This window comes from Heptranchias perlo, chromosome 17, assembly GCF_035084215.1.
Source record: "Heptranchias perlo isolate sHepPer1 chromosome 17, sHepPer1.hap1, whole genome shotgun sequence".
NCBI lineage: Eukaryota > Metazoa > Chordata > Chondrichthyes > Hexanchiformes > Hexanchidae > Heptranchias > Heptranchias perlo.
This window is the reverse complement of record NC_090341.1, coordinates 26,499,144-26,524,207: the sequence shown is the minus strand read 5'-3', so window position 1 is coordinate 26,524,207 and position 25,064 is coordinate 26,499,144. Positions and strand designations below refer to the sequence as shown.

General features: G+C 39.6%; 1 protein-coding gene across 1 annotated transcript; it reads left to right on the top strand.

The window, feature by feature from the left end:
• Positions 1–3,865: 3,865 nt before the first annotated feature.
• il17rd (interleukin 17 receptor D) lies at positions 3,866–24,788 on the top strand. Its single transcript, XM_067999121.1, has 8 exons — positions 3,866–3,980; positions 4,926–5,083; positions 6,195–6,260; positions 7,909–7,963; positions 9,011–9,121; positions 13,161–13,321; positions 15,875–16,805; positions 22,290–24,788. The coding sequence occupies exons 1-8, from the start codon at positions 3,866–3,868 to the stop codon at positions 22,385–22,387; spliced, it is 1,695 nt and encodes a 564-aa protein (XP_067855222.1). The 3' UTR covers positions 22,388–24,788.
• Positions 24,789–25,064: the final 276 nt, after the last annotated feature.

The window sequence follows — 25,064 nt, the reverse complement described above, 5'->3', positions numbered from 1 at the left end:
TCTACTGTATATTAAATAGAGTCCATGTTTAGAGATTAAAAAGAAGAACTGAGTTGCTGGAAATCTAAAATGAAAACAAAAAGTACTGGAAAACACAGCAGCTCAATCAGAATCTTATTTTGAAAACTTTTTAAGTGTGAAACCATTCACTGGTCTTCCTCTTAAGGAAGACTGCATGAAACCTGTGATAGATAAAAACACCGTTTTAGTTACTTTTACAGTTTGCTTCAAAAAAAAAATCAAAAAACATATCCTTACAGCCCTAAATTTATCTCTTTTGCCAAATCTGATTAATGAAAATTTGTAATATAAATTTAAATGTAATCAATTTAAAGACTCATGACTGGATCAGATGGGCATGGTTGGACACATATTCCTGCAGAAAGCCATTGCTGTTGTCATAGGGCCTAAATTAACAGTTTTTGGAAAGCAAATTATTTTGAACTTGGGCATTTCTGCATCTAAATTTTTTGTTTCCAAATGCTTTGGCGAAACTTCCTGCCAGCTGTGAGTTTTGCCCTCTACTTCCTCATTATTGAATGTGTACATGACAACTGTCAGAATTTGCTGATAGAACTCAGTGTGGAGCAGCCCCCGCTTCCCTCAATGCTGCTCCTACCCAAGTCCTGTTGATATTTCAAGTGATGCCTGGCTGCTGCATAACATAGTAAAAATTCTTACAACAACTTGCATTTATATAGTGCCTTTAACATAGTAAAACATTCCAAGGCGCTTCACAGGAGCATTATCAAACAAAATTTGACACCGAGCCACATAAGGAGATATTAGGACAGGTGACCAAAAGCTTGGTCAAAAAGGTAGGTTTTAAGGAGGGTCTTAAAGAAGGAGAGAGAGAAGTAGAAAAGAGGATAGGTTTAGGGAAGGAATTCCAGAGCTTAGGGCCTAAGCAGCTGAAGGCATGGCCGCCAATGGTGGAGATTAAAATCGGGGATGCACAAGAGGCAAGAATTGGAGGAGCGCAGAGATCTTGTTGGGTTGTAGGGCTGGAGGAGGTTAGAGGTAGGGAGGGCCGAGGCCATGGAGACATTTGAGAATGAGATGAGAATTTTAAAATCAAGGCTTTGCCAGACCGGGAGCCAATGTAGGTCAGCGAGCACGTGGATGATGGGAGAACGGGACTTGGTGCGAGTTAGGATACGGGCAGCAGAGATTTGGATGAGTTAATGGAGGGAGGAAGATGGGAGGCCAGCCAGGAAAGCATTGGCATAGTCAAGTCTGGAGGTAATAAAGGCACGGATAAGAGTTTCAGCAGCAGATGAGCTGAGACAGAACATAAGAAATAGGAGCAGGAGTAGGCCAATCAGCCCCTCGAGCCTGCTCCGCCATTCAATAAGATCATGGCTGATCTGATCCCAACCACAAATCTAAAGAACACAAGAAGTAGGAGCAGGACCCGGCCACTCAGCCCCTGGGCCCTCTCCGCCACCCACAGGGCCTTGACCAATCCAAACTCAGCTTCATGTCCAATTTCCTGCCCGCTCCCCATAACCCCTAATTCCCTTTACTTCTAGGAAACTGTCTATTTCTGTTTTAAATTTATTTAATGATGTAGCTTCCACAGCTTCCTGGGGCAGCAAATTCCACAGACCTACTACCCTCTGAGTGAAGAAGTTTCTCCTCATCTCAGTTTTGAAAGAGCAGCCCCTTATTCTAAGATTATGCCCCCTAGTTCTAGTTTCACCCATCTTTGGGAACATCCTTACCGCATCCACCCGATCAAGCCCCTTCACAATCTTATATGTTTCAATAAGATCGCCTCTCATTCTTCTGAACTCCAATAAGTAGAGTCCCAATCTACTCAACCTCTCCTCATATGTCCACCCCCTCATCCGACAGGGGCGGAGACGAGCGATGTTATGGAGGTGGAAGTAGGCGGTCGTGATGATGGAGCGAATATGTGGTTGGAAGCTCATCTCGGGGTCACATAGGACGCCAAGGCTGCGAACGGTCTGGTTCAGCCTCAGACAGTGGCCAGGGAGAGGGAAGGAGTCAGTAGCTAGGGAACGGAATCTGTGGCGGGGACCGAAGACAATGGCTTCGGTCTTCCCAATATTTAGTTGGAGGAAATTCTTGCTCATCCAGTACTGGATGTTGGACAAGCAGTGTGACAAATGAGAGACAGCGGAGGGGTTGAGGGAGGTGGTGATGAGGTAGAGCTGGGTGTCGTCAGCGTACACGTGGAACCTGACATTGTGTTTTCAGATTACAAGAACAGGAATCCCTGTAGGGGCAAAGAGTGGAATGGGTGGGGGGCAGGAGGGAGAAAAGTGTCACTACAAAGTGGGAGGGTTGGAGGAGGAGAGTGTATCTCTGGAAAAGTGTAGGATGGGTTACAGCGTCTTTCTGAACATGGTCCGGTGGGGTAGCGTGCCTCTGTGAACTGGGGCAGGGGAATGGACGTGGGAGAGTTACTGTTGAGGTAATTTTTAGCCAAGTGATGGTCTGTTGAAAATCCAAATGTCACTTTGTTTATCCTTTTCCAAAAAAAAATCTTTCAATTGTAAAATGTATAAGTGTTTAAAATTAGCCAGAATGTATCACTTTTAATTAAAATACTGAAAACTTTCAAGGGGAGCATTTCCCCCACATCACCTTAAAATGCATCACTCATTTTTTGTCTTTAACATTTGCATTTCCCCCTTCAGGGTTTCATGTACTTGTTTTTTTCCTTCAAGATGAAAGAATGTTGGATTTACCTACAGTTTAAAGTTACTAAGCCTGTGTAATTACTTCTTTTCACGTATTGTAAGCTTACAATCAGGGCCAATCTTCTATTGTCAGCTTTTTAGGGCCTGTGCCAACTTTTTGATGCTGTTGGTTAGCTTTGTCAGCTTTGGTTTGTTTTTGTGGTTAGCGTGTATGTGAAAGTTGTTACTGTCCACAAATGTATACCCGTTATTATTACCAGCTAGAATTTTTTGTACTGTACCTCTGATCTGGTCGTTTCCCTTCAGTCCACAGATGCTGACCTGTGTTGTGAAATACTGCAACTATATTGAAGTCACTTAGTTGCTAGTTATGAGTTAAATTCCTGCAAAGAAACAAATAAGAAAAATAGGAACGGACCTCCTTGATAGCACATTTGATAAATGCACTGGTCAGCATTATTTTGAGTCATAGAAAAATGCAGGCCACAACCTGCCCTCACTTTGGGAGGAAATGTTCCTTGTTTCTCCCTGATCTCTTGTTTGATTCCTGGTCAATGCTGAGTTACAGCTGGGGTGATGGTTCAATTAGACTGAGTATCCTTTGGTGCAGTGAAAGGCAGGAAATTAGCCAGGGTTCCTAATCCTGGTTAATGTCCAGTAATTCCTGTTGGAAAGCGCATGTCTATGGATATTAGGTGACACCTGGATATGTCTCAGCAAATATACTTCTGCAGACAAATAGCCTTCAGCCAGTCACTGTTTCAGCCCACACTTTGCAGAGGAATAAATACCTGATGAGGTACTGGAGGACACCTAGGGCCATGGAACTTTAGCCTAGTATGAATTGGTATCTTTAGGATGAGGCGAAAAGGGGAAATAATTGAAAAGAAAACACAAGAACATTTCCTCCTGAAATGAATGCACGTTAAGCACTGCCTTATCAGATATAAATTTTGTTCTGTGATGAATTATTGACGTGGTGGGCGATCTGTTTTCCAAATAACGTACTGGGGATCTTTGGTTAGCTTAGAACGTCTCAAGGTTAAATGGAACAAGTATCTTGAAGGAAAAATACATTGTTGGCTACAACTCCTAGGATGGCAGGATGGACTAGATGGATCTATGGTCTTTTAAAGCCTGGAGAATTTATATATTTCTTTGTGCATTCCACATAACTTTGGTTCTCTCTTCAGGTTATGAAATCCCATCCATTTCGAAGTTTGAAGTTTAAAACGCAATATAATGTGACGATTTTACCATTTCCGAACCTTTTGGAAGAAAATAATGATACCTTTCAGTTTGAGGTTGAATGTAAGTACTGACTTAGTGCAGCTCATATGATGACTTATGAAGAGAACTGTAATTGGCACAGAGCCTGGAACAAAGTTTCCATTTATTAATAAAACACAATTTCAGCAGTAATATTGCAGACCTGTTGCAATGTGGTTAACTGACCAGAAATTCCGTGAGTTGGTCAAGCTTGAGAACACAGACATTGTAAGAGGATCCTTGCAATCTAGCACTTGCTTTATCAGGAAAAATGACTGATTGATTATAATTTGGGGTTTGTAGATAGAACTATAGCTGCTTCTACGACATCCCTGGACCATCAATATTAAAGAAATCCTCAATGTTGCATTGCTGGCATAAGGCCAGTTGGCAGCTCTCAGCTCTTGTTTAACTTGGTTGGTGATGAACAAGACCTAAAGAAGCATTTTCACCGAGCATAACCAATTAGTAATGTATGACAGAATTATATCAAAGATTTCTAAACTGGTTTCTAATGCTGTGTTCACAGCTTCACTAAAGTATTTCATCTCAATTAGAGGAATGCTATTTCAGCATAAATAATTAGAATAGTACAAAGTTTGTAAACCTCAAATTTATGAAAGGCACTTTAAAGTGATCTCTTACCTACAGAAATTGCAATAATATAGTTCAGGAATAAAAAATCGTGATATTTCCTGTTTTTAAGAAAATTGATTTAAAATGTGCTTTACATTAGATTTAAATTAAGAGACATTAGTTAGGGGAAAGAATGAAACAAACTGTATAATGCTTGGAGAAATCTCATGATTTATAAAGCATTTCCCTCTTCCAACACAGCTTGTGAAAACCGGTTGGGAATAAAAAAGATAATTTAACTGTCAAAAATTAGTTTGAGCTCAACTGTTTTCTGGAATTGTAGTACAGTACTCCAATAGAGGGTATTTTATATGAATTACTAATTTTCATTCTTCATATTTTTGCCAATAGACTGGTCTCCAAAGAATCTGGATGTCAATCAACCATACCAGTCTACAAATTTAAATGTGACCTTTGACTTGGCTCCTTCCATTTTTGGATTTAAGGCCTATCACATACGTTGTAAAATGGTGAACACCGGTTTCCATAAGGACAAAAACATTTTTGTGGTAAGCAAACTGGATAGCTGAAGCAAAACGGTGGTATTTGGTAATGCTATATACTGTGCCATAACTATAAAACTGGCCAAGACGAAGTATGGGCCTTTGATGATGCCAGCTGTCCCAAAACAGTTGTTTTATTTAGACCCTCTTGATACTTTTCTGTATGCCCAGCTTTCCCAATTCCTAAAGCCACATCTCCCCTTTCAGCTGGAATATATTTTTGGGGGACGGGGGATGGCCTTGGCTCTGAACTTCTTTACGGTTGTTGTGTAACAGGAGATGCATACCTTTAGACTGAAATTGTGTCCTTTAAGTTTTCCTTCGCCTTGAAATGCTTTGTTTCCCGACAGTATGGTGGGTTGAGAGGCTCTCCTACCATGTAAGTTAAAGACAGTAAATCATTTCATAGATTTCACTGAACCATTTTCCCATCTGACTGGGTCTCATTGCTAAGGTTAACCAATTCCAATAAAAATTCAGAATTTATAGAAATTAGTGAAAAGGTTAAGCTTTGAACATCCCCATTAAGGAAGCAATATGCAGAAGCACTAACCTTGGTATTTTTGTCCAAAAGTATTACCGTGTTTGCTTTTGAGAAAATCAGGAAAATATATTTAAAGTGATAATGCCCCACGACAGCTCCTTGAAAATATTGTTTTTCTTGGCTTTGCATGTCTTTAATAATTAGCACCTGTTGTGACCGACTTCACTGGGTTTCCACGGCAGGGGCAGGGAATAATGGTCGCCCTGTGCGCTGGCTGCCAGGTGGACGATGGAGCGACACAGCTGTTGGTTACACCATCAGTCACCCTGCCTAATCTTTATTGGATAAGACTGTACACAGCCCACATTTAACGCTTCGGGATCTATGATAGATACTAAGTTTGTCATTCATTAGATTATTGAAATGAGGTATGAACAAATACATGTTGGTGACCAAATTTGTACGAGATTGATGTCAAGTATCTTTCAAGGCCACTTTCATCAGTAAGAAAATTTAGTGCTACTGTGGAAGCACTTGTCAACACCTCAATATTCATGGATATTCATGAAACTTTGAACTCTGCTGGGATTCTGTTTAAATGCTCGCTAAGAAATGTTTCATTCCCTCCTACAGGACAATAACATGACTGTTGTGAGTTACGTTTTTCATGATCTCTACCCAGGCACTTACACCGTTGAGGTATGATTCTTTTATATTTGGCCATTTTTCAAGTTCTGCTTCCAATGTTGTAACTATTATGTCACCTCAACTGGCCCACGGAAGACTGTAGCTTTTGCTGGCAGTGTCATCTGGTGGCTCAGTTGAGATGAGGCATGTGTGTTCTCCACACCGTGAGGCTGAGGGAGTATTTGCTTTTCTCTGAGTTAGAACACAACACCTGGCAATAGTTCAGGCAGGGGACTGCGTCAATACCTCCACTCATGGGGAGAAGGATTGGATTCATTCCCAGCCGTGGGAGTGAACGTTTTAATGACTTTGCGCTTTGGCTGCTTGCTTTAATTTTTTTTGTTTAATCCGTTATCCTCTGTCTAAAGTTCCTCGTTGTGAAAGGAATAGGTTCGAATTTCATTGTTCCAAATGAGACTTTGATTTCTGTGTAAAGCCTTTTTAGTACTGTGTTTCCATGTGTTTGCAAACAAGTTGCAGCTGTGAGTTAGGGCACATGCTCAGAGATTATCTTACTGCATCTTAGTATGTAGTTTGTGCTGCAAAACATTGTGTGTGTCTCTTGCATAACACTGCAGCCGACCGTATTCTTTCCTACCTACTTCCGATTCAATGGCCCAGATTTTCCTGGAGATGTGAGCCATTATAACGGCGCATCTACGTTGTCAGGGCCCTGGAATGGCGCAAAAGAAAGAGGAAATTATGGAATAAGTGACTTATGCCATGACTTATGGCATTCCATATATTTTTGGGATTTTTGTGCTGATCCGCCATTTCTCCTCGCTGAAAACAGTTGGAAGGTAATTTTTATAGCTCTGCTCCAAATAATGGCAATGGTGATTTTGCTGATTTTATCGCCAGTTTTCACACTGCTGCCACTTAAATTAAAAAATAATGGTGCTGGTGTCCTGGCAGTGGCATGATTTGGATTAGAGTTATACTAGGGCTTCCCATAAAAGCTGGTTTTAAGTCTTTACGTTCCCACCCTGTTCTAATGTATTCGTTGAATCACTGGGAGAAAATGGCTGCCCACTTCCAATTCGCTGCCAATCACTTCCATTCAGTGGCATATTCTAATTAGAAACTCAGGAAAATATGGAGGAAGTTATTGCCAGCGAGATCAGCGCTCTAGATGATTAAATTTACGGTGTACGTTGCTGATCTCGCCATTGTAGGAAAATCTGGGCCAATGAATTTTCAGAAACATAAATCACCCTTGGGTTACCAACAGTAAACACACTGAAAATATGCCAACCGTAGCTTTTTGTCTCTTATACATATAAACCCAACAAATGAAAATGTTCTAGTTTGGGGATATGTTCATTCATTACTTGGGAACTAAACTTGTATTTTAAAAAATATATGTTGTGTTCTTCTCCATTTCCCCCTTTGTTTGGAAGGTAGGGAAATACTGTTTCCCTGTTCCCATTTTCTCCAGAATTCTTTGTTCCACTATAGTCCAAACCGGAGTCCAAGTAATACTGCAACATTACCCTTTATGTGTGGAGAGAGAGAGCCTTAAAGAACACTTGCAGCTTTTTATGATTCATTGGTAGTCAGTCACTTTAATATCAAACCTCTTCTTCTAACTGTTCTTTGCAATCTTGCACATTTTTGTAAATTGTGTCATTGAGAACCTTCTTGTGTTTTTTATCTAAAGGTGACTGATTCCAGCAATACCACTGGGAAACAGGTCAATTTCACAGTGAGGCCAGGTAGGGTCTATTTTTAGGGCTGGATTGTGGTGAGAATGGGCGCACTCCAAACAGCACCTGCATTATTAATGTCATGTATGTTCAGAATTGTTAACTAAGAACTTATTTGAATAGCTAAAAGAAATGACCTTGAGGAAAGGGATCACAGTCACCTTATATTCACAGTAAGCCATGAGTTCCCTCAAAAAGATTTCTATATTAAATGTTCAAAGTTGAGTTGATATGTTGGTCATTTTGAACCTCTAAAGAACTCTCTCCCAAATGATTACCATATAAAAATGAAAACAATCATCATATACCTATTTATAACACACCTCTTCATCTCCACCTTTATTGTCTCTCTTTCTCCCCCCTCCTCCCCCCCGCCACCGATACTCATACTCTTATGAAAATATTATCAGTTATTGTTAATCCTCTTTCTGCCACCCCCTTCTCAGTCTTCCCTCCTTCTGTAGGTATTGGCTGATGCTGGGATAGGGTTCTATCACTTTGTCCAAGTGGCCATTGTTCGTGTGTGAGCCTGGACAGTGAGTTCAGGGAGGTACTGCAATGAGTCTGATCCTGTCCTCACCCGACATTCACAAACATGCACTTTCAATTGAGGTTCCTGGCTAGCTACCAGGAGTGGGAGCCATAGATGATCATTCCCCAACCCAGGGGCGCTGAGGTCAACTCTAATACCTCTCCTGACGTTACTGCTGGAATCGGCAATTTGGCACAGAATGGGGAATCAATCCTGGGACCTTCCTGGTCTGTATGGCTCAGCTACTCACTTGAAAAAAAATTATTGAGCATTGAAGGAGCTCAAATCTAGTTTATAAAACGTACACTGTTTGCCAAAATGTAAGCAGAACTTCCTGAATTAGCATTAAACTTTGGTGTGATAAAATGAAATTTTGAATTTACCTTGTGGATGGCAACAGGATGTAGATATCAGCTTATTAGCTTTTGAAAACAGGTGGTACTGCATCCTTTGATGCCTCCTTTGACTCAGTTTATGTCTAGTAAACAAAACATGTTTTATTTATTTTCCTCCTCTTCCATCAGTGCATTTTCCATGGGCTGGTCCAATCCGAGCAATTGCCATCACAGTTCCGTTAGTGATTGTGTCTGCAATCATCACTCTCTTCACAGTCGTCTGTTGTAAGAAACAGCAAAGTAAGAAACATGCTGCAGCTTTGTTCCTGATGTAAAAAAAAATTCTTAAGTGAATTTGAGGTCAATTTTGAACTTTTTGTCAGTCATGTTTCAGAATTTTTTTTTGACTATCTGTCTACAGAAAAGGATTTGTGGGAGTGGGGGGTGCTACTTTGAAGCATTGGATTGTAAAACAAAGTGGATTTTCACAGGTTTAAAAGGGAAGGCCACAGGCTGCAGGCTTTCAGAGCATGTGGATTCAAGCCAGACATTGATGCTATTTTCCAGGACAATTGGGAACAATAGGGGAGTCATTATCTCATCCTGGGTGACTCCCAACAAACATTCGCCCCCTAGGGGTTGGAATGACCCTTCCAGTTGAAATTTGCATGAAGCTAAGGGAGGGGACATGCGAGTAGGTTTGAATAGCTGCTCTTCTGGCCAACTCCTTGATGGGAGGGGTCAGGAACCAAACACCAAGGGGACGGGAAAGAAGTAAACAACGACCCACATGTTGGCAGTGAGGTGAGAAAAAGAATAATGTTGGAGGATACTTAGACCTCAGAGTAGTTTTCAACCTGGTGGAGTAGATTGTCTGATTGTTGTAGAATCTGCCCAGCATTCATTCCATTGAAATCAATGAAACAAAACTAGGGTGGGTTCTATAAACGGCGGGCAATCTGCCAGTAATCCACCAGATTCCTGCCCAGGTGGCAAAGTTGACAATTACCCCTCTCTTGTTTAAGCCAAGTAAGACAGCTCACCTATGTGAGGAAGCATGAAGTACTCTTTATTTTGTACCGTTACATGAAGATAAGTTGTATTGATTGAACTAAGTGAATCTATCATAACTGTTGCTCTGTATGTTCACCTTGCCATGAGGTGGCAAGAGCAGCCGTGTTGAATCATATCAAACCATACATCACCTAATGTTAACTTGGTCCGCCTTTGGTGGGATTTGAAGTACATGTGAAAAGACATGAATATCCTGTTCTGGTCACAAGGGGATTTTATTGTTGCTCTCCCTGGAGTTATGCTATCATACAATAAATATAGGACAGTGTGAGTTGACTCCCATAAAAAAAATAACTGATGCCATCACCCCATAGAAAGTATCTACAGCAGACAATTAAGTCCTTGAGCAAACATCATTTTTTTTCTCTCAAAATGTTCTCTCCTTCTCGATGTAATTGACAGGCGGTTCAATTATGAGGAACCATAGGCAAAAATGGCAGTCAAGTTGCACATAGCAAGGTTTCAGAAATAGCAGATAAAATGAATAACCAATTAATCTGTTTTAAATAGCATTGGTTGAGGGAAGAATATTAGCCAGGACACCAGGAGAGCACCCTGCTTTTTGAATAGTGCCATGGGAACTTTTACTTCCATATGACCAGGCAGATGAGGGCTTGATTTAATGTCTCATCCAAATGATGGCACCTCTAACAATACAGCATTCCCTCAATACTGCACTGAGGTGAGACTTGAAAATACAACGTTTTGAATAGATGAGATGTTTTTAATGGGCATGAAAACACAGGCTTTACAGAATATACTGAACTAATCTCTCGCTCTAAGTTTTGTAGTGAGAATCTGTCAAGGGTACATAACACCTGCTGCCTTCATCTAGTAAAAGTTTCCTTGCTGGGAAATAAGAAAGGAGCTAGTCCATAAATTTACCCCTTCTGATTAGAGGTTACAGTTATATTCAGCAGACATTGGGTTGGGCTGAAACAAAATAAATGGAATTGGGGTATAAAAAGGGTCAGACAATGGGAGGCCAGAGGTACAGCAATTTACTGTGTCAATTTGCTTTGCTATAGAGTCATGATATAGGTTTATGCCTGCAGTTTTAAGTGTTAAGTTTCTGATCTTTGCTCGTCGGGAGAGGGAAATTGGCGGGCAAGTCACCCTGGCATTTCTCATGGGTTTCCTGGATGGTTACAGAGCAGCATTGTCAGAGGCCAGGGAATGATGTGATGATGGGGGAACGCGGGACTGACCCTACACAGGTGAAAAATAACATTTTAAAATCAGTTTTTAAGATACGATGAAATCCACAGCAAGATTATTCTATTTACAAATTCCCAGTGAAAGCACATTTTATCAAGTCCCACTTTTGTTGTTGACTTGTTTACTATTGATGTAGCTGTTCACTAATTGCAGGTCTGGTTCTCAACAATGCTTTCTGTCATGGGATTGATCATGATTTCCACGATCATCTTTGAGACAGATGAGGGTTATGTGACTATAATTCAGTTTTTTCTTGGTATATAAATTTTTCTAAAAGAATTAATACATTTGATGTGGAATCTTGCCTTTGTTTCATGAGTTGGAATACTGTAAAACTCCAGAGTCAAACAGGCATGAGCAAAGCTTTTAGGTTATTTTACAAAGAATGCATCAGTTTTAGGTGTGCAACACTTAAAGTATTTTGTCTGTGTTTTAAACTAAATGATTCAGTCTGTATTGCCCAATTATTTAGTTTTCCTTATCTTAAATCTGTGTGCCTTGGTTCTACAATTCTGTATGGCAGAAAAGGATAGATCAGAGTACTTTCTAAATGGTGAAAAGCTCAATTTGTGGAGGTCCAAAGAGACTATGGAGTCCATTTTTATAGATCATTAAAAGTACAGAAAATAACCAAAAAGGCTAATGGAATGCTGGCCTTTCTACCTAGAGGACTAGAATACATGGGGGTAGAAGTTACGCTACAGCTATACAAAGCCCTTTGTTAGACCACACCTGGAGTACTGTGTTCAGTTCTGGGCACCGCACCGTAGGAAGGATATATTGGCCTTGGAGGGAGTGCAGCGTAGATTTACTAGAATGATACCTGGACATCAAGGGTTAAATTACGAGGAGAGATAACATAAACTAGGGTTGTATTCCCTGGAATTTAGATTATTAAGGGGTCATTTGATCAAAGTTTTCAAGATACTAAGGGGAACTGATAGGATAGATAGAGAGAAACTATTTCTGCTGGTTGTGGAGTCTAGGACTAGGGGACATAGCCTAAAGATTAGAGCCAGGACTTTCAGGAATGAAGTTAGCAAACACTTCTACACGCAAAGGGTGGTAGAAGTTTGGATCTCTCTTCCGCAAACGGCAGTTGACGCTAGCTCAATTAATTTTAAATCTGAGATTGATAGATTTTTGTTAACCAAAGGTATTGAGGAATATGGGGCTAAGGCAGGTATATGAAGTTAGGTCACAGATCAGCCATGATCTCATTTGAATGGCGGAACAGGCTTGAGGGACTAAATGGCCTCTGTTCCTATTTCCAACTAATCCAACCCCTTGTTTTCCTGTTAATGTAGCCACCGTTGCCCAAGCAAAGAGGAGGGCATTGTTTTAATCTTATACTCTTTTTGAATTGATTGATAATTATTTAAAAACAGCGATAGGATTATTTTGTTCATATTCTGATACATTGGAGATGTCAGTCGTGGCTCAGTTGGTAGCACTCTCACCTCTGAGTCAGAAGGTTGTGGGTTCAAGTCCCACTCCAGAGACTTGAGCACATAATATAGGCTGACACTTCAGTCCAGTACTGAGGGAATGCTGCACTGTTGGAGGTACCGTCCTTTGGATGAGATGTTAAACCGAGGCCTCATCTGCCCTCACGGGTGGATATAAAAGTTCCCATGGCACTATTTCGAAGAAGAGCAGGGGAGTTTTCCTGGTGTCCTGGCCGATATTTATCCCTCAAACAACAATTTTTTAAAAACACGCTTTCTCATGCTGTTTGTGGGACCTTGCTGTGTGCAAATTAGCTGCCGTGTTTCCCACATCACAACAGTGACTATACTTCAGAAGTACTTCATTGGCTGTAAAGCACTTTTGGTCATCCTGAGGCCGTGAAAGGTGCTATATAAATGCAAATTATTCTTCTTCTTTATAATTGTGTTCTGACAACCCTAAAGCAGTCTGCATATTTGTGGTTCAAGTCTTGTATTGCTGTTCAGAGCAAGGATACTTTGGTATGTGTGGTCTAGGAATTGTGTTTGAATTGAACTGGTCACGTAATAAAATTGCTCTTCTGTTCTTTTCGTCATAGATCCAGTATATTCTGAACTGGATGAGGAGAATTCTGAATCATCTCCATCTCCTCGGTCCAAGCCAAAAGTTTTCATCTGCTACTCCAGTAAAGACTGTCAGAAACACCTCAGTGTCGTTCAGTGCTTTGCATTCTTCCTGCAGGACTTCTGTGGCTGCGAGGTAAATTTGCTTTGTCCGTGTGAATCACTTGAAGAAGCATTGGCAAGAATTCCTGTACATGAAAGTGTCAAAATCATTAGGTCTGTCACAGTTTGTAAAGATGGTACCTGCATATTGAAAATCTTCTATGAAGCTGGCGCCTTTGGAAACTGTTGAAAAAAATTTGCAACATGCAGTAATATTTGCCTTCATTGAATGCTGTCTACCGATTTTCCATACAGGAATTTATGGTTTGCAACAGAACCATGGGTGTATTTTTAGATGACCTGTGTGAAACCCACACTTCCTAGAGGCTGCGTGGTGTCGTAGGCTTCTTCTATGAGAAGAATAGGTGGAATAATTGGGTTTCAGCCCATGGTGCAAGTCATCTTTTAAGCTATCTTAAACCATTCTTTGCTCATTTTCTCCATCTGCTGGTCCCAATATAGTGCCAAAAAACAACTTGTAGTTTAGCATTTGTCAAGAGGTTGTTTGTTTTGGAGTGATTCTGAAGTGTAAGCTACATTCATATTTACATAAGTTATTATGCTGCCGTTGTATAATCAGGAGTCAACCTGTCCACTAAATGACTTGAGTTCTTTGAATGTTAGAATTAGAACACCTAAAACTGCCCAATCCAATGCCATGCCCCTCCACAAATGGTGTTATACTTGTGCCTTACTGACTGACTCCAGGCATCCACCAATACATAAAACCCTCCAATTTTGCCAAATCTTAGGTTCCCCATTTGCCTGGGGCCAGACCACAAAACACCCCCCCCCCCCCCCTCCCCGGTGTTCCTAAACCTCAGGACCATCCCCTAGTGATGCCAACCCTAACCTCTCCAGTACTGCTAAATACCAGGTACCTACCTCTAGCTGCTACATCTTGCACACGATCTTACTGTGTATCTGTAGCATTAAAAATGGTATGTGTAGTGCACATTTCCTACCAATCACATTTCTTTCTCACACTTTGTCACACTTAACTTTCTGTGTCACAATTCAAAGAAAAAAAATTAAAAAACGAATTCTCTAGGAACACAAAATGCTGGAGACAGGATGTCTGCAGTTTCTTAATTGACATCTGCAGGAACTCATCCAAAGCTAACTTAGCAGCAGCCTCTTATTTGGCCTCCATGAACCTGTTTACTGAATAGCAATTAGACTTGTGGCCTTAAAGGAACACACACCTGCACTTTACATGGTTTAATATTCTTAACTTCATAAAACAGTGCATCCTGTAACATAACATGAGCACCACTATAGGAAGTTTGCCAAATTGTAATAAAATTTGTATGCCCCTCAGCTTGCATCGGCAGGCGTTTGAGGTTAATAATGTTGAAGAGGCAGTTTATGCTTCTTGTGCTGGTGATACAAAATTCACGGTGCTTACTGGTTCAGTTAATGTGTTACCCTTAAAAGATACCCCTGATGTGCTTATGGAGCACAAAAATACTTGCATAATAGCAGATTTTGAATTGACACATACAGCACGTGATTTATTTTCAATTTTGCCTTTACAAAGGGGTTTATGTGGCGCTTCCTAAGAGGGGAATATCATACAGTATTTAATTTTAATTTCTTAACGCTTCAACAACGGAATATTCCATTAAAATAAAACCTAAATTTGAAGCTTCCTGTCTTTGCACCTTATTTTTACCAACACAAAACATATTATGATTTCATCAAAGTCTGAACAAATCTAATCTTTTGCACAACAAAACAGAAAACAGCTAATCCTAGACAGGCTATTGGGATTTCCTTCATATCCTTTTGGTTTATATCCAATCTGATGCTGGGTTGCACTGTTTTCAAGGTCAATAGTACAGTTATAACATTTGTTTTGCCTGCTGCTACTTGTCAGTGTCACCATAGTAGTCATCTAGCCTTGAATGATCATTTTGCTTCTGTAAAATCCACTCGGGTAAGAACTGCTGCCATTTTTAGTTGCACACTTATTCGAGCAACCAAGGCATAACTGACTGGCGGGAGCCCTATCAAAAATGTCGCATGAATCCATGAAGAAGTGAATTTAACACGTTTGCGTGAGTGTTGATCCCTCAATATGAAGCCTTTAGTATGATTTCCAGTTTCTCAAACTACAGTCTTTCTTGCTGTGCATGTGTCAGCATTAGAAGACAGTACATTTGTGTAATGTGCCTTTTCACCCAAATAGCTATCTTTTTAGCTCCTGACTCTGTAGATCAAGTTTGCTACTAGTCAAGGTAATTTGCCTGCATCCTGTATTCCTAAACCAGTTAACAATGACTCCCAGCTCTTTAATTCTTGTCTGTAAACCGTCAGTGGACTCCTGCTTAGGAGTAAAGGGAAATGGACTAATTTTGCTTTATTTGCAGAGAATGGAATTGCGTTAAACTCACTTGTGACTTGGTTATTGTGCAGTCACAAAGCCAATATTAAAAAAAAGTTTTACATGGTTTCTTTCATTATTGAGAAAACCACTGTTGATGAGAGGGCTGTCCCATCAGAAATAAAAATTGGAGTTTTTTTGCCAAAATAAATGAGTATCGTAAATGCAATACTTAGGAATATGATTTTTGTTTTTAAATAGGTTGCCTTGGATTTATGGGAACATTTGGAGATCTGTAAGGAGGGGCAAATGGACTGGCTCAGTCAGCAGATCATGGAGTCCCATTACATCATTGTCATTTGCTCAAAGGGAATGAAGTTCTTTGTAGAAAAGAAGCACCGTAAACATAAAGGTGGCTCTAGAGATGGTGGGCAGGGAGAACTTTTTATTGTTGCTGTTTCGATGATAGCAGAGAGGCTGCGCCAGGCAAGACTAAATTCAGGCAACATCTCCAAGTTCATCGCTGTCTACTTTGACTACTCCTGTGAAGCAGACATTCCTGGCGTCCTAGATTTGGCCTGTAAATATAAACTGATGGATCATTTTCCTCAACTCTATTCTCATTTACATGCTCGAGATCACAGCCACCCAGACTGGGACCCGCGTGAAGTCAACATTCGCAAAAGCAACTACTTCAGAACTAAATCTGGACGTTCTCTGTACGTAGCCATTTCTAATATGAAGCAACTTATCGAACAAGAGCCTGACTGGTTTGAGAAGCAGCTGGTGCCAAGCCTTCCCCAACTCTCTCATCATCAAGGACCAGTTAGAGTAGACTCTGGACTTGTTCTAAATGAGGTGATTTTTAAGCAGCCAGTAACTGAGCATGATTTTCACTTGAAAACCATTGCAGATGTCACCCCTGTCAATTCAGTGTCCTATTCCATAATTCAGCACTTGAGCATTATTGGCGATGCAGACATTTCTGACCATCAAGATGCTAGTTCTTTGCTGAGACCCTTGCCACAGATGGTGGCGGCTGTGAATCTCCCAGAAATGCCCCGTGACTCTGGGATATATGACTCTTCTATTCCTTCATCAGAATTATCACTGCCTTTAATGGATGGCCTATCTTCAGACCAGACCGAAACTGGCTCCATTGCAGACAGTGTCTCCTCGTCCTCAGGGTTAGGTAAGATATCTTACAGATACCAAGTGTATCCACAAGTTTGCTATAGACAACAGTAAGCATTATAACATGTACCAAAGTGTTTTGCCGCCTTGGGTTAGAATGCACCTCACATGGATCAAGAGGGTCCTGAGCGAAATGAATTTAGATACCCAGTCCACTTCCTACTGAATTGGAGTTTACAGTAAAAAGCTATCCTTCAATTTGGTGTTCATTGTAACCAACTGATATTCTAATTTAGGGATGTAATAAAGATAGAACAGGCAAGAAATAGAAATCTGCTGCAAAGGTTTTAGACCGATTATGAACTCAGTGTAGAGAGCAACGTGTATTCATCCAATATGCAGAGTGGACTGTTCCATTTCCCAGGAATTAACATCAATCATCATGCAATATATATAGAAAATAGGAGCAAGAGTAGGCTATTCGGCCCTTCGGGCCTGCTCCGCCATTCAAAATGATCATGGCTGATTGTCTAACTCAATACCCTGTTCCCGCTTTTTCCCCATATTCCTTGATCCCTTTAGCATTAAGAAATATATCTATCTCCTTCTTGAATACATCTAATGACTTGGCCTCCACTGCCTTCTGTGGTAGAGAATTCCACAGGTTCACCATCCTCTGAGTGAAGAAATTTCTCCTCATCTCTGTTCTAAATGGCATATCCCGTATCCTGAGACTGTGACCCCTGGTTCTGGACTCCCCAGCCATCAGGAACGTCCTCCCTCTGTTTCGAAACTCTAAACTCTAGTGAATATAGGCCTAGTCGACCCAATCTCTCCTCATACATCAGTCCTGCCATCCCAGGAATCAGTCTGGTAAACCTTTGTTGCACTCCCTCCATGGCAAGGGCATCCTTCCTCAGATAAGGAGACCAAAACTGCACACAATGCTCCAGATGTGGTCTCACCAAGACCCTGTATAACTGCAGTAAGACATCCCTGCTCCTGTACTCAAATCCTCTTGCAATGAAGGGAAACATATCATTCACCTTCCTAACTGCTTGCTGCACCTGAATGTTCGCTTTCAGCGACTGGTGCACAAGGACACCCAGGTCTCATTGCACCTCCCCTTTTCCCAATCTATCACCATTCAGATAATAATCTGTCTTTCTGTTTTTACAACCAAAGTGGATAACCTCACATTTATCCACGTTATTCTGCATCTGCCATGTTCTTGCCCACTCACCCAACTTGTCTAAATCACATTGGAACCTCTTTGCATCCTCCTCACAGCTCACATTCCACCCCAGTTTTGTGTCGTCTGCAAACTTGGAAATGTTACATTTAGTTCCCTCATCCAAATCATTGATATATGTTGTAAATAGCTAGGGCCCAAGCACTGATTCCTGCGGTACCCCACTAGTCACTGCCTGCCACCTGGAAAAAGACCCGTTTATTCCTACTCTCTGTTTCCTGTCTGTCAACCAATTCTCAACCCATGCCAGTATATCCCCCCACCCCCCCAATCCCATGTGCTTTAATTTTGCACACTAACCTCTTGTATGGGATCTTATCAAAAGCCTTCTGAAAATCCAAATACACCACTTCCACTGGTTCTCCCCTATCTATTCTACTAGTTACATCCTCAAAAAAACTCCAGTAGATTTGTTAAGCATGATTTCCCTTTCATAAATCCATGCTGACTTTGTCCAATCCCGTTAATGCCCTCCAAGTGTTCTGTTAACACAATATATATATGACTAAAAACAAAAAATAAGCCAGTTTGCTGCAGTATTGTAAATGAAGACTCTGATCTATGATCATCATATGATACCAACAAATTTAAAATTCATAAATACATTTTTTTTCACTTTTAAACATGTACCAAAAAAACGGTGTGAGAAAATACTATTTAACCTATTAAGACCATTTTCACAAACATGGTACAATTTGATCGATCATGGACTCTACCATATTCTTAATCTCCAGATTAAAAGATGTGTAATATTTTTCTCTGACTCCCATAGGTATTGAGCAAAACTCTGAATGTCTATCTTATCTGTTCTTGTATTGTTAAACCTGGGCCAGTTGCTATCCACATTTCCATGGTCCCAGCAGCATAAGAACTTTGTTCTCTCCATGTGTTCTTTGGATTATAAAAAATGAATTGGTTGAGCACCAGTATTTGGGGAGGCTTCTGCATACTTCTGGGTCAGCACCCACTATAAAGGAAAGCCTGCCTGATGCTAGACCAACACCAGTTAAATGGTGAGGCATTAATTGCTAGAGCTTAAGCACAGGGAATGCAAATAACACAACAGTCGGTATCATTTAATGTCACATGGTTTATATTTTTTTACCCTTATCCCAAGCTTAAAATTAGTGACAAGTCAATATTTGCAACTTCTAGTTTCACCAAATTTATCCTTGCAGGTGACCAACTGTCAGTGTGGCCTCCATTCTCTAGAGATGGAGGGAAAACTGACAGGAGTATGCGCATTTTTCATAATTTTCACTCGGACTCCATTGAAATAAGACATGCATACATGGAAATGTATTGTCAATTGACTAAATCAGAGAGATAGAAAATTTCTTAGACTGTTTTGTAATAATGTAATGAGTTTGGCTTCATCTGTGTTTGAAAAGGAAGGCAGTAATACGGTATTTAAAATGTTTCTATCACAGCCGTCAGCAACGGTTAATCTGCACCTACTTGCACCTACATTTTTCTCAATTGCTAATGTTTCCCTACTTTATACTCATGCCTACTTTTTTGCTAACGTTAATGAAAGGAGGAAAATACACCTAGTTTGTTGGGATTCTTAGTCTGCGGCAGGCTTCTAAAAGCATCTCCTGTCATTTGAGTCATTTTGAGTACAATAGTGCAACAATCTTATGTAGCCTCATGGGGGTGCTGTTGTATCAACATCTTGGTACCAGGTGCATGAAGAATGTGTTTACAAGTTCATCTTTAAGTATCCAACAGCAGAAAATCTTTGCCCTTATTGTGAATAAAGTAGAAAGAATATTAATTTTAAAAAATAAATGTCTTACCATAAATATACTTGCAAGTATTCTATTAATTTTTGTGTCAGTTGACATTGGATGTTGAAGGAGATCCATCTATCTTTCCTGTTGCTGCAATATGTAAATAGATGAATAAAAATGAAAAATAGTCGTCACAAAATTCATCTTTAAAAAGATCCTTGTGGCTAATCAATTTGATATAATGCACCTCTTTTAAATGCAATTTTTCATTGGATTCAATATAAATAGCTTTAGGTTACAATTTTAAAAAAAATTTCACCCCATAAGTTCTCGACACTCAGTCATTTTAATGACCCTGTTCGATTTACCCTCTAACTTCCATTCCCTCCTGTGGGAAAGTGCCTAACATCCATTTGGTGCCTCCCTCTGTAAGCTCTGGAATACCGGGAGCTTATCAACTTAATCATTTTAAATAAAACGTGTTTAATATGGTTGGTGCAAAGAGAAACAGCTGGTTCTCCATCTCTTTTGCCTTCTACCAACATTTTTAAATGACTGCATTGGAGGATGCATTTATTTATGATTTATATGTTCTATCTATTCCTCATAATCAATAAGATTCTTGAAACATAATGGTTAAGCGCTTCTAGATTTGGTAAGTATATAGTACTTGCAACAGTAATTAAGCAAATGCTTAAATTATACTTGCGACCATTCCTGGCGATGATGATTGGGGAATGCATTATAGTTCTGAGTTCAGTATTCAGGTTGATCAAACCTTCAAATCCAAATAATGTGACAATCAGCATGCCTCTGCATTACATGGTTATACCAAAAAAAATTTAAAACTCCAATTTTGGCGAAACTAACAAGGAACCCACACCTTATCAATAACTCAGTTAATAAGCTGAGTTCCTCACTAACGTGCTCCTTTTCCATTGAATGAACAGGATCCTTATTTTTTTTCTCGATATTTCTGACCGCACTACATAAGCTTTAATTAAAAAGATAATATTTTACACCGACGTTCTCTAGCAGGACTAACTAGAACCCTTGCAATCCATATAATTGATTACATTCCCTCAAACTTGTGATTTAGTACACCCCGGCAAGTCTTCAGTTAACATATCTCATAAAGTCACATTCTTTATCAGGTGATTACTTCATACAAGCATATTAAAGCTGCTGGTGCCATAAGGATCAGTCTCCGTTCAAATGTTTGGTGGTCACCATCTTCGGATTGCTGTGTAGCTATACAACTGTGGCATTAATTAGTTATTTTAAGACATTACAATTGAAGGATCTTACTTCCCTCCTTAACAAACAAGGGCTAAAAGTTAACATTATTACAATATAAAGACAAATCATTAGCAGCATTACATTAGCAAACTCCCTGCTGCTCTCTGACTAACCCTTTCCACACAGCTGCCAATTTCAATATGTTGCACAGTTATAAAATGAGGTAATGTGTCTTCTCAATGGTAGCATTACATTATTGTGTATTGTTGCTAGGCAACTGACAGAGAAATCCATTCTAGAGGGAGATCCATTCTAGTGAATTATTAGTGATAAGTGAGTTGATACTCTGGATGAGCGAGAAAGCATGAGGATTGTTCTCTGATTCCATAGAATTTTACAGCATAGAATGAAGCCATTCAGTCCTTCGCACCTGTGCCGGCTCTCTGAAAGAGTTACCCACTTAGTATATTCCCCTGCTCTTTCTCCATACGATATTGGTTCATGTACTTCCACAATGCCTTATTACATTTTGATACGTTACAGCTCCTAGTGAGTCAAAGAATGCTAGCTCCTAGTTTTTAAAAAAAATGCAAAACTTAATGTTATGGTTTTATTTTTTGGGGGGTGAGCGAGGAAGGTAAGTTGTTGCATTCTACAAGAAGCTAATTGAATGGTAGGATATTTAGACAAAATAAGTCTGCAGAAGTCAAACTAAGGTTTACAATATGAACATACAGGAAAAGACCACATGGAGGTTGGAGTTCCAGATCAACCCTCTGTTGTTTGCTGATCAATGAAGATGTTGGATTGTCCTAACCAATTTCAGACTTGCAGAAGCTTCTTGTATAAAGCAAAACCACACCTCCCCCATCTACCCCCATCCCTAGAAAAAGCTACCACCAAAGATGAATGCATTTCACAAGATGGGGGCAGGGGTACTGAGGTTTTTCTACTCATGTGCTGGTTTCTTTTAATTAAAGCATTGTGAAAATACTTGAACAAGTCACAGCACTGAGTCCCTGCTCTGTGCCCCACTCCTCCAAAGTACCTCCCTTACTCACCACATAAATCATCAGAATGGATTTCTCTCTGTCTGGCTGAGCCTCACACCAGAATGTGCCAAATGCCTGAGTTGTGTTTAAATTTTTAATAATTTAAATAAAAGTGCAGGAGGATTCTCTCTTCCCCCTCTACAAATATTAACCTATGTGGAAAAATCTGGGGTGTTAACATTTGTTGCTTTCATAGAACAAGTTTCCTAGAACTTTTTTTCAGTGCCTCATTTAATTGTAACTTTTTACATGATTTTTCTCCACAGGGGAAGATGACCCACCTGTTCTCACAACAAAATCAACAGTTTCTGGAGTGTGTAAGATAGAAGTAGACAGACACATACATGCTGCGGTAACCCTATAACATTCTATATCATAGGATATGCATTGCCACTTTACCTTTTCAGCTTTATATTCACTAACAAACCCTATGCTAGTGACTGTTTTAACTACACTGTGATCCTCAATACATTAAGAAAGTTGAGTCCTCTGTGTATTTATGGTTGAAAGGCCTTGTTGGCAGGCATTGAGCAAGTGGCATTCTTTTAATGCAGGGACCAGTCAGTCTGCATGGGATCTAGGTTTGATTACAACAGTTATAATAAATGATAACACTAACTTGATACCTTTAACTTTTTAACGTGTGATATTTAATTTCATGTATTGATTTGGACCATTTGTGCATCTTAAAGGTTAGAAATGAATATCTTGATCCTTGTGATCAATGGAAAACCTGATGTGTTTAATTGATGGTTTTCGTTTGACAATATTTAAACCTGTTTCTTAAGGTAGAATAAATGACAGTTTAGAGAATAACACTATAGTAAAAAGTTATTTCACTATAGTGCAAACTCTATCATTTTTCTGACCATTCCTATGTGATGGAGGCCAGAGTTAACTATTAGATTTAGATTAACATTGGACATGTACATATTTACTGATGAGGTATTGCAGATAATTGCACTACTGTGCCCACTGGGGAGGGGGGTAATGGTATAATAATTCTAGTTGGAACAATAATTTTAAAAAGAAAATGCAACTGACATTCATGGATCTCGGAATGTGCTCAAATCTGAATTCTGATTTTAAGTATTTGAATTTAATACCTTTTGGACTACAAAACAATTCTACTTTTTCAAAATGTCCGATCCAGTTTACAACTGGGAACAGAATGAAATTTTGTTTTTAGTGAATGTTTATTGTATAAATTAAAGTCAAATAGATGTGAATAAGTTTTCAAAATGTGTAATGTGTTAACTCTTAAAATGCTGTTAAAGGGGCAGTCCTTTGTATGTGGCACCCAGCCACTCAAACGTTTGTTATATTGATTTAGAATCTGATCAGTATAATTCAGCCACATCACTATCATTGTGGCTGCTGCAAAATAAACACAGTTCCCCAACTTGAGACACGGGACCATCCTTCTGAGCACCTGGTGGTGGTGGTGGTGGTGATGGCAGCTCGTGTGGCATTATCAGGTACAACACATTGAGTGATGTGTGCCAGGGACTGGAAAAGACTTTCCCTTTCGTAACCAATGAAGCACACATTTTCATTCATTGCTGCTCCTGAGACTCCAATAAATGGGGAATTCTGTACCAAATTTATTGTTTCTGTAACGTAACAGCCTGTTCGCATGCTCCTTTTAATGTTCCTTTTCTCAGTAAGGGTGTAGTTAGTAATTACTGTGCTATTGACAAATGAATTTCACACAATAACGATTTATTCTGCATTGCCAGCCATAGTTGCGGTGCTGTAAATTATTGAAATGATACAATGGAGGTCAATCTTGGTGTGATGTCATCTGAAAAATGTATTTTATTTTCTCAAAAATAACAACCTGGTTTGAGATCCATGTTGTTTTACGCAAAAGGATTTTATTCTCTTTTTAATAGTTAATGGTGTAAATTTTGTGCAATCCTGTGGTCCTTTTTTCTGTTCCTGTCCTGCTAGCATGACACTGTGCTGAGTACAGTTGCATGGTGCTGGGACGTTATTCCACTACGGGAACATCCCAGCTGAGCCTGACCCTGTCCTCGCCCACACATGCTGATCCAGCTGGAATCACTAGATAGTGATCAGGAGTGGGAACAGCAGCTGGTTTTTATTTTCTTTCTCTCCTCCCTCCTCTTTCTCCATCCCCCTCCCCGCCCCCTGCTGACTCTGGTTATCAGCAACTTAGTACAAACTTAGATCAAATTTGATACTTTCCTGGCCAGATAAACTCCTTGACAGATTGTACTGCCATGTTTATTAAGGAAATGATGTAACCGAATATTCAAATGTATTTTCAGATAGTGGAATTTTTCGGACCAAAGCCTTCTAGTAAAGGGTCTGATGTAAATCTAGTAGAAAAATTGGTAGGAAGTGGAATTTATTTATCTTAATTGATTTGATATTTTGGGGGTTGGGTTCACTGCTGTACTGTACTTGTGTTCAGGTAACTGGGCCCTCAATAGTGAAGATTTCTGTCTCGTCAAAATTATTATCTCAAATATTGTGTGGATTATGAATATTGTGCCTATCACTGCTTCCATAAATCAATAAGCAGTTAGTATCCTTCGATGGTTCCTACAATCCTCTCAGCATTATTTAATATCTGTGTTCACACCTAGTTTTTGCAGATCATATTGTATTTGTAATTTCATTTTGATTATTATGAAAGACTTTGTTGTATTGTAGATTGCTTTTATAAACTTTTACAAAACACATGATGTATTCTTTATTTTATACGAGCTATAAATTAAGCTGACTGAGAAAATTTTCTGCTGTTGTGTCTTTCTGTACTGAAGTGTTTTTTTTACAAAATTAAAAATAAACCAAAAAGCATAATATGCTTCCAAATAAAGACATGCTCTTGCATTGCTGTATTTTTGAGGTCTGGGGAGATTCCAGATACTGAACAACTGATATTTTATTGCAGTGAAACCCACTCAGTGTTTTATATTGTGATCAACTTCACAAAATTTCAATATTCATTTATCCAGTTCAAGTCCTAAATTTTGCCCTAATGGGTGGCTCTGGTTTTACAATTTTTTTTT

What these genes read in the sequence shown, in the direction of transcription:
- il17rd (XM_067999121.1), top strand. Translation starts at nt 3,866, where the DNA reads ATGAAATCCCATCCATTTCGAAGTTTGAAGTTTAAAACGCAATATAAT. An exon ending in CAGGCACTTACACCGTTGAG is followed by an intron (nt 6,261 to 7,908) that starts GTATGATTCTTT and finishes TTTTATCTAAAG; the next exon opens with GTGACTGATTCCAGCAATAC. An exon ending in CAATTTCACAGTGAGGCCAG is followed by an intron (nt 7,964 to 9,010) that starts GTAGGGTCTATT and finishes CTCTTCCATCAG; the next exon opens with TGCATTTTCCATGGGCTGGT.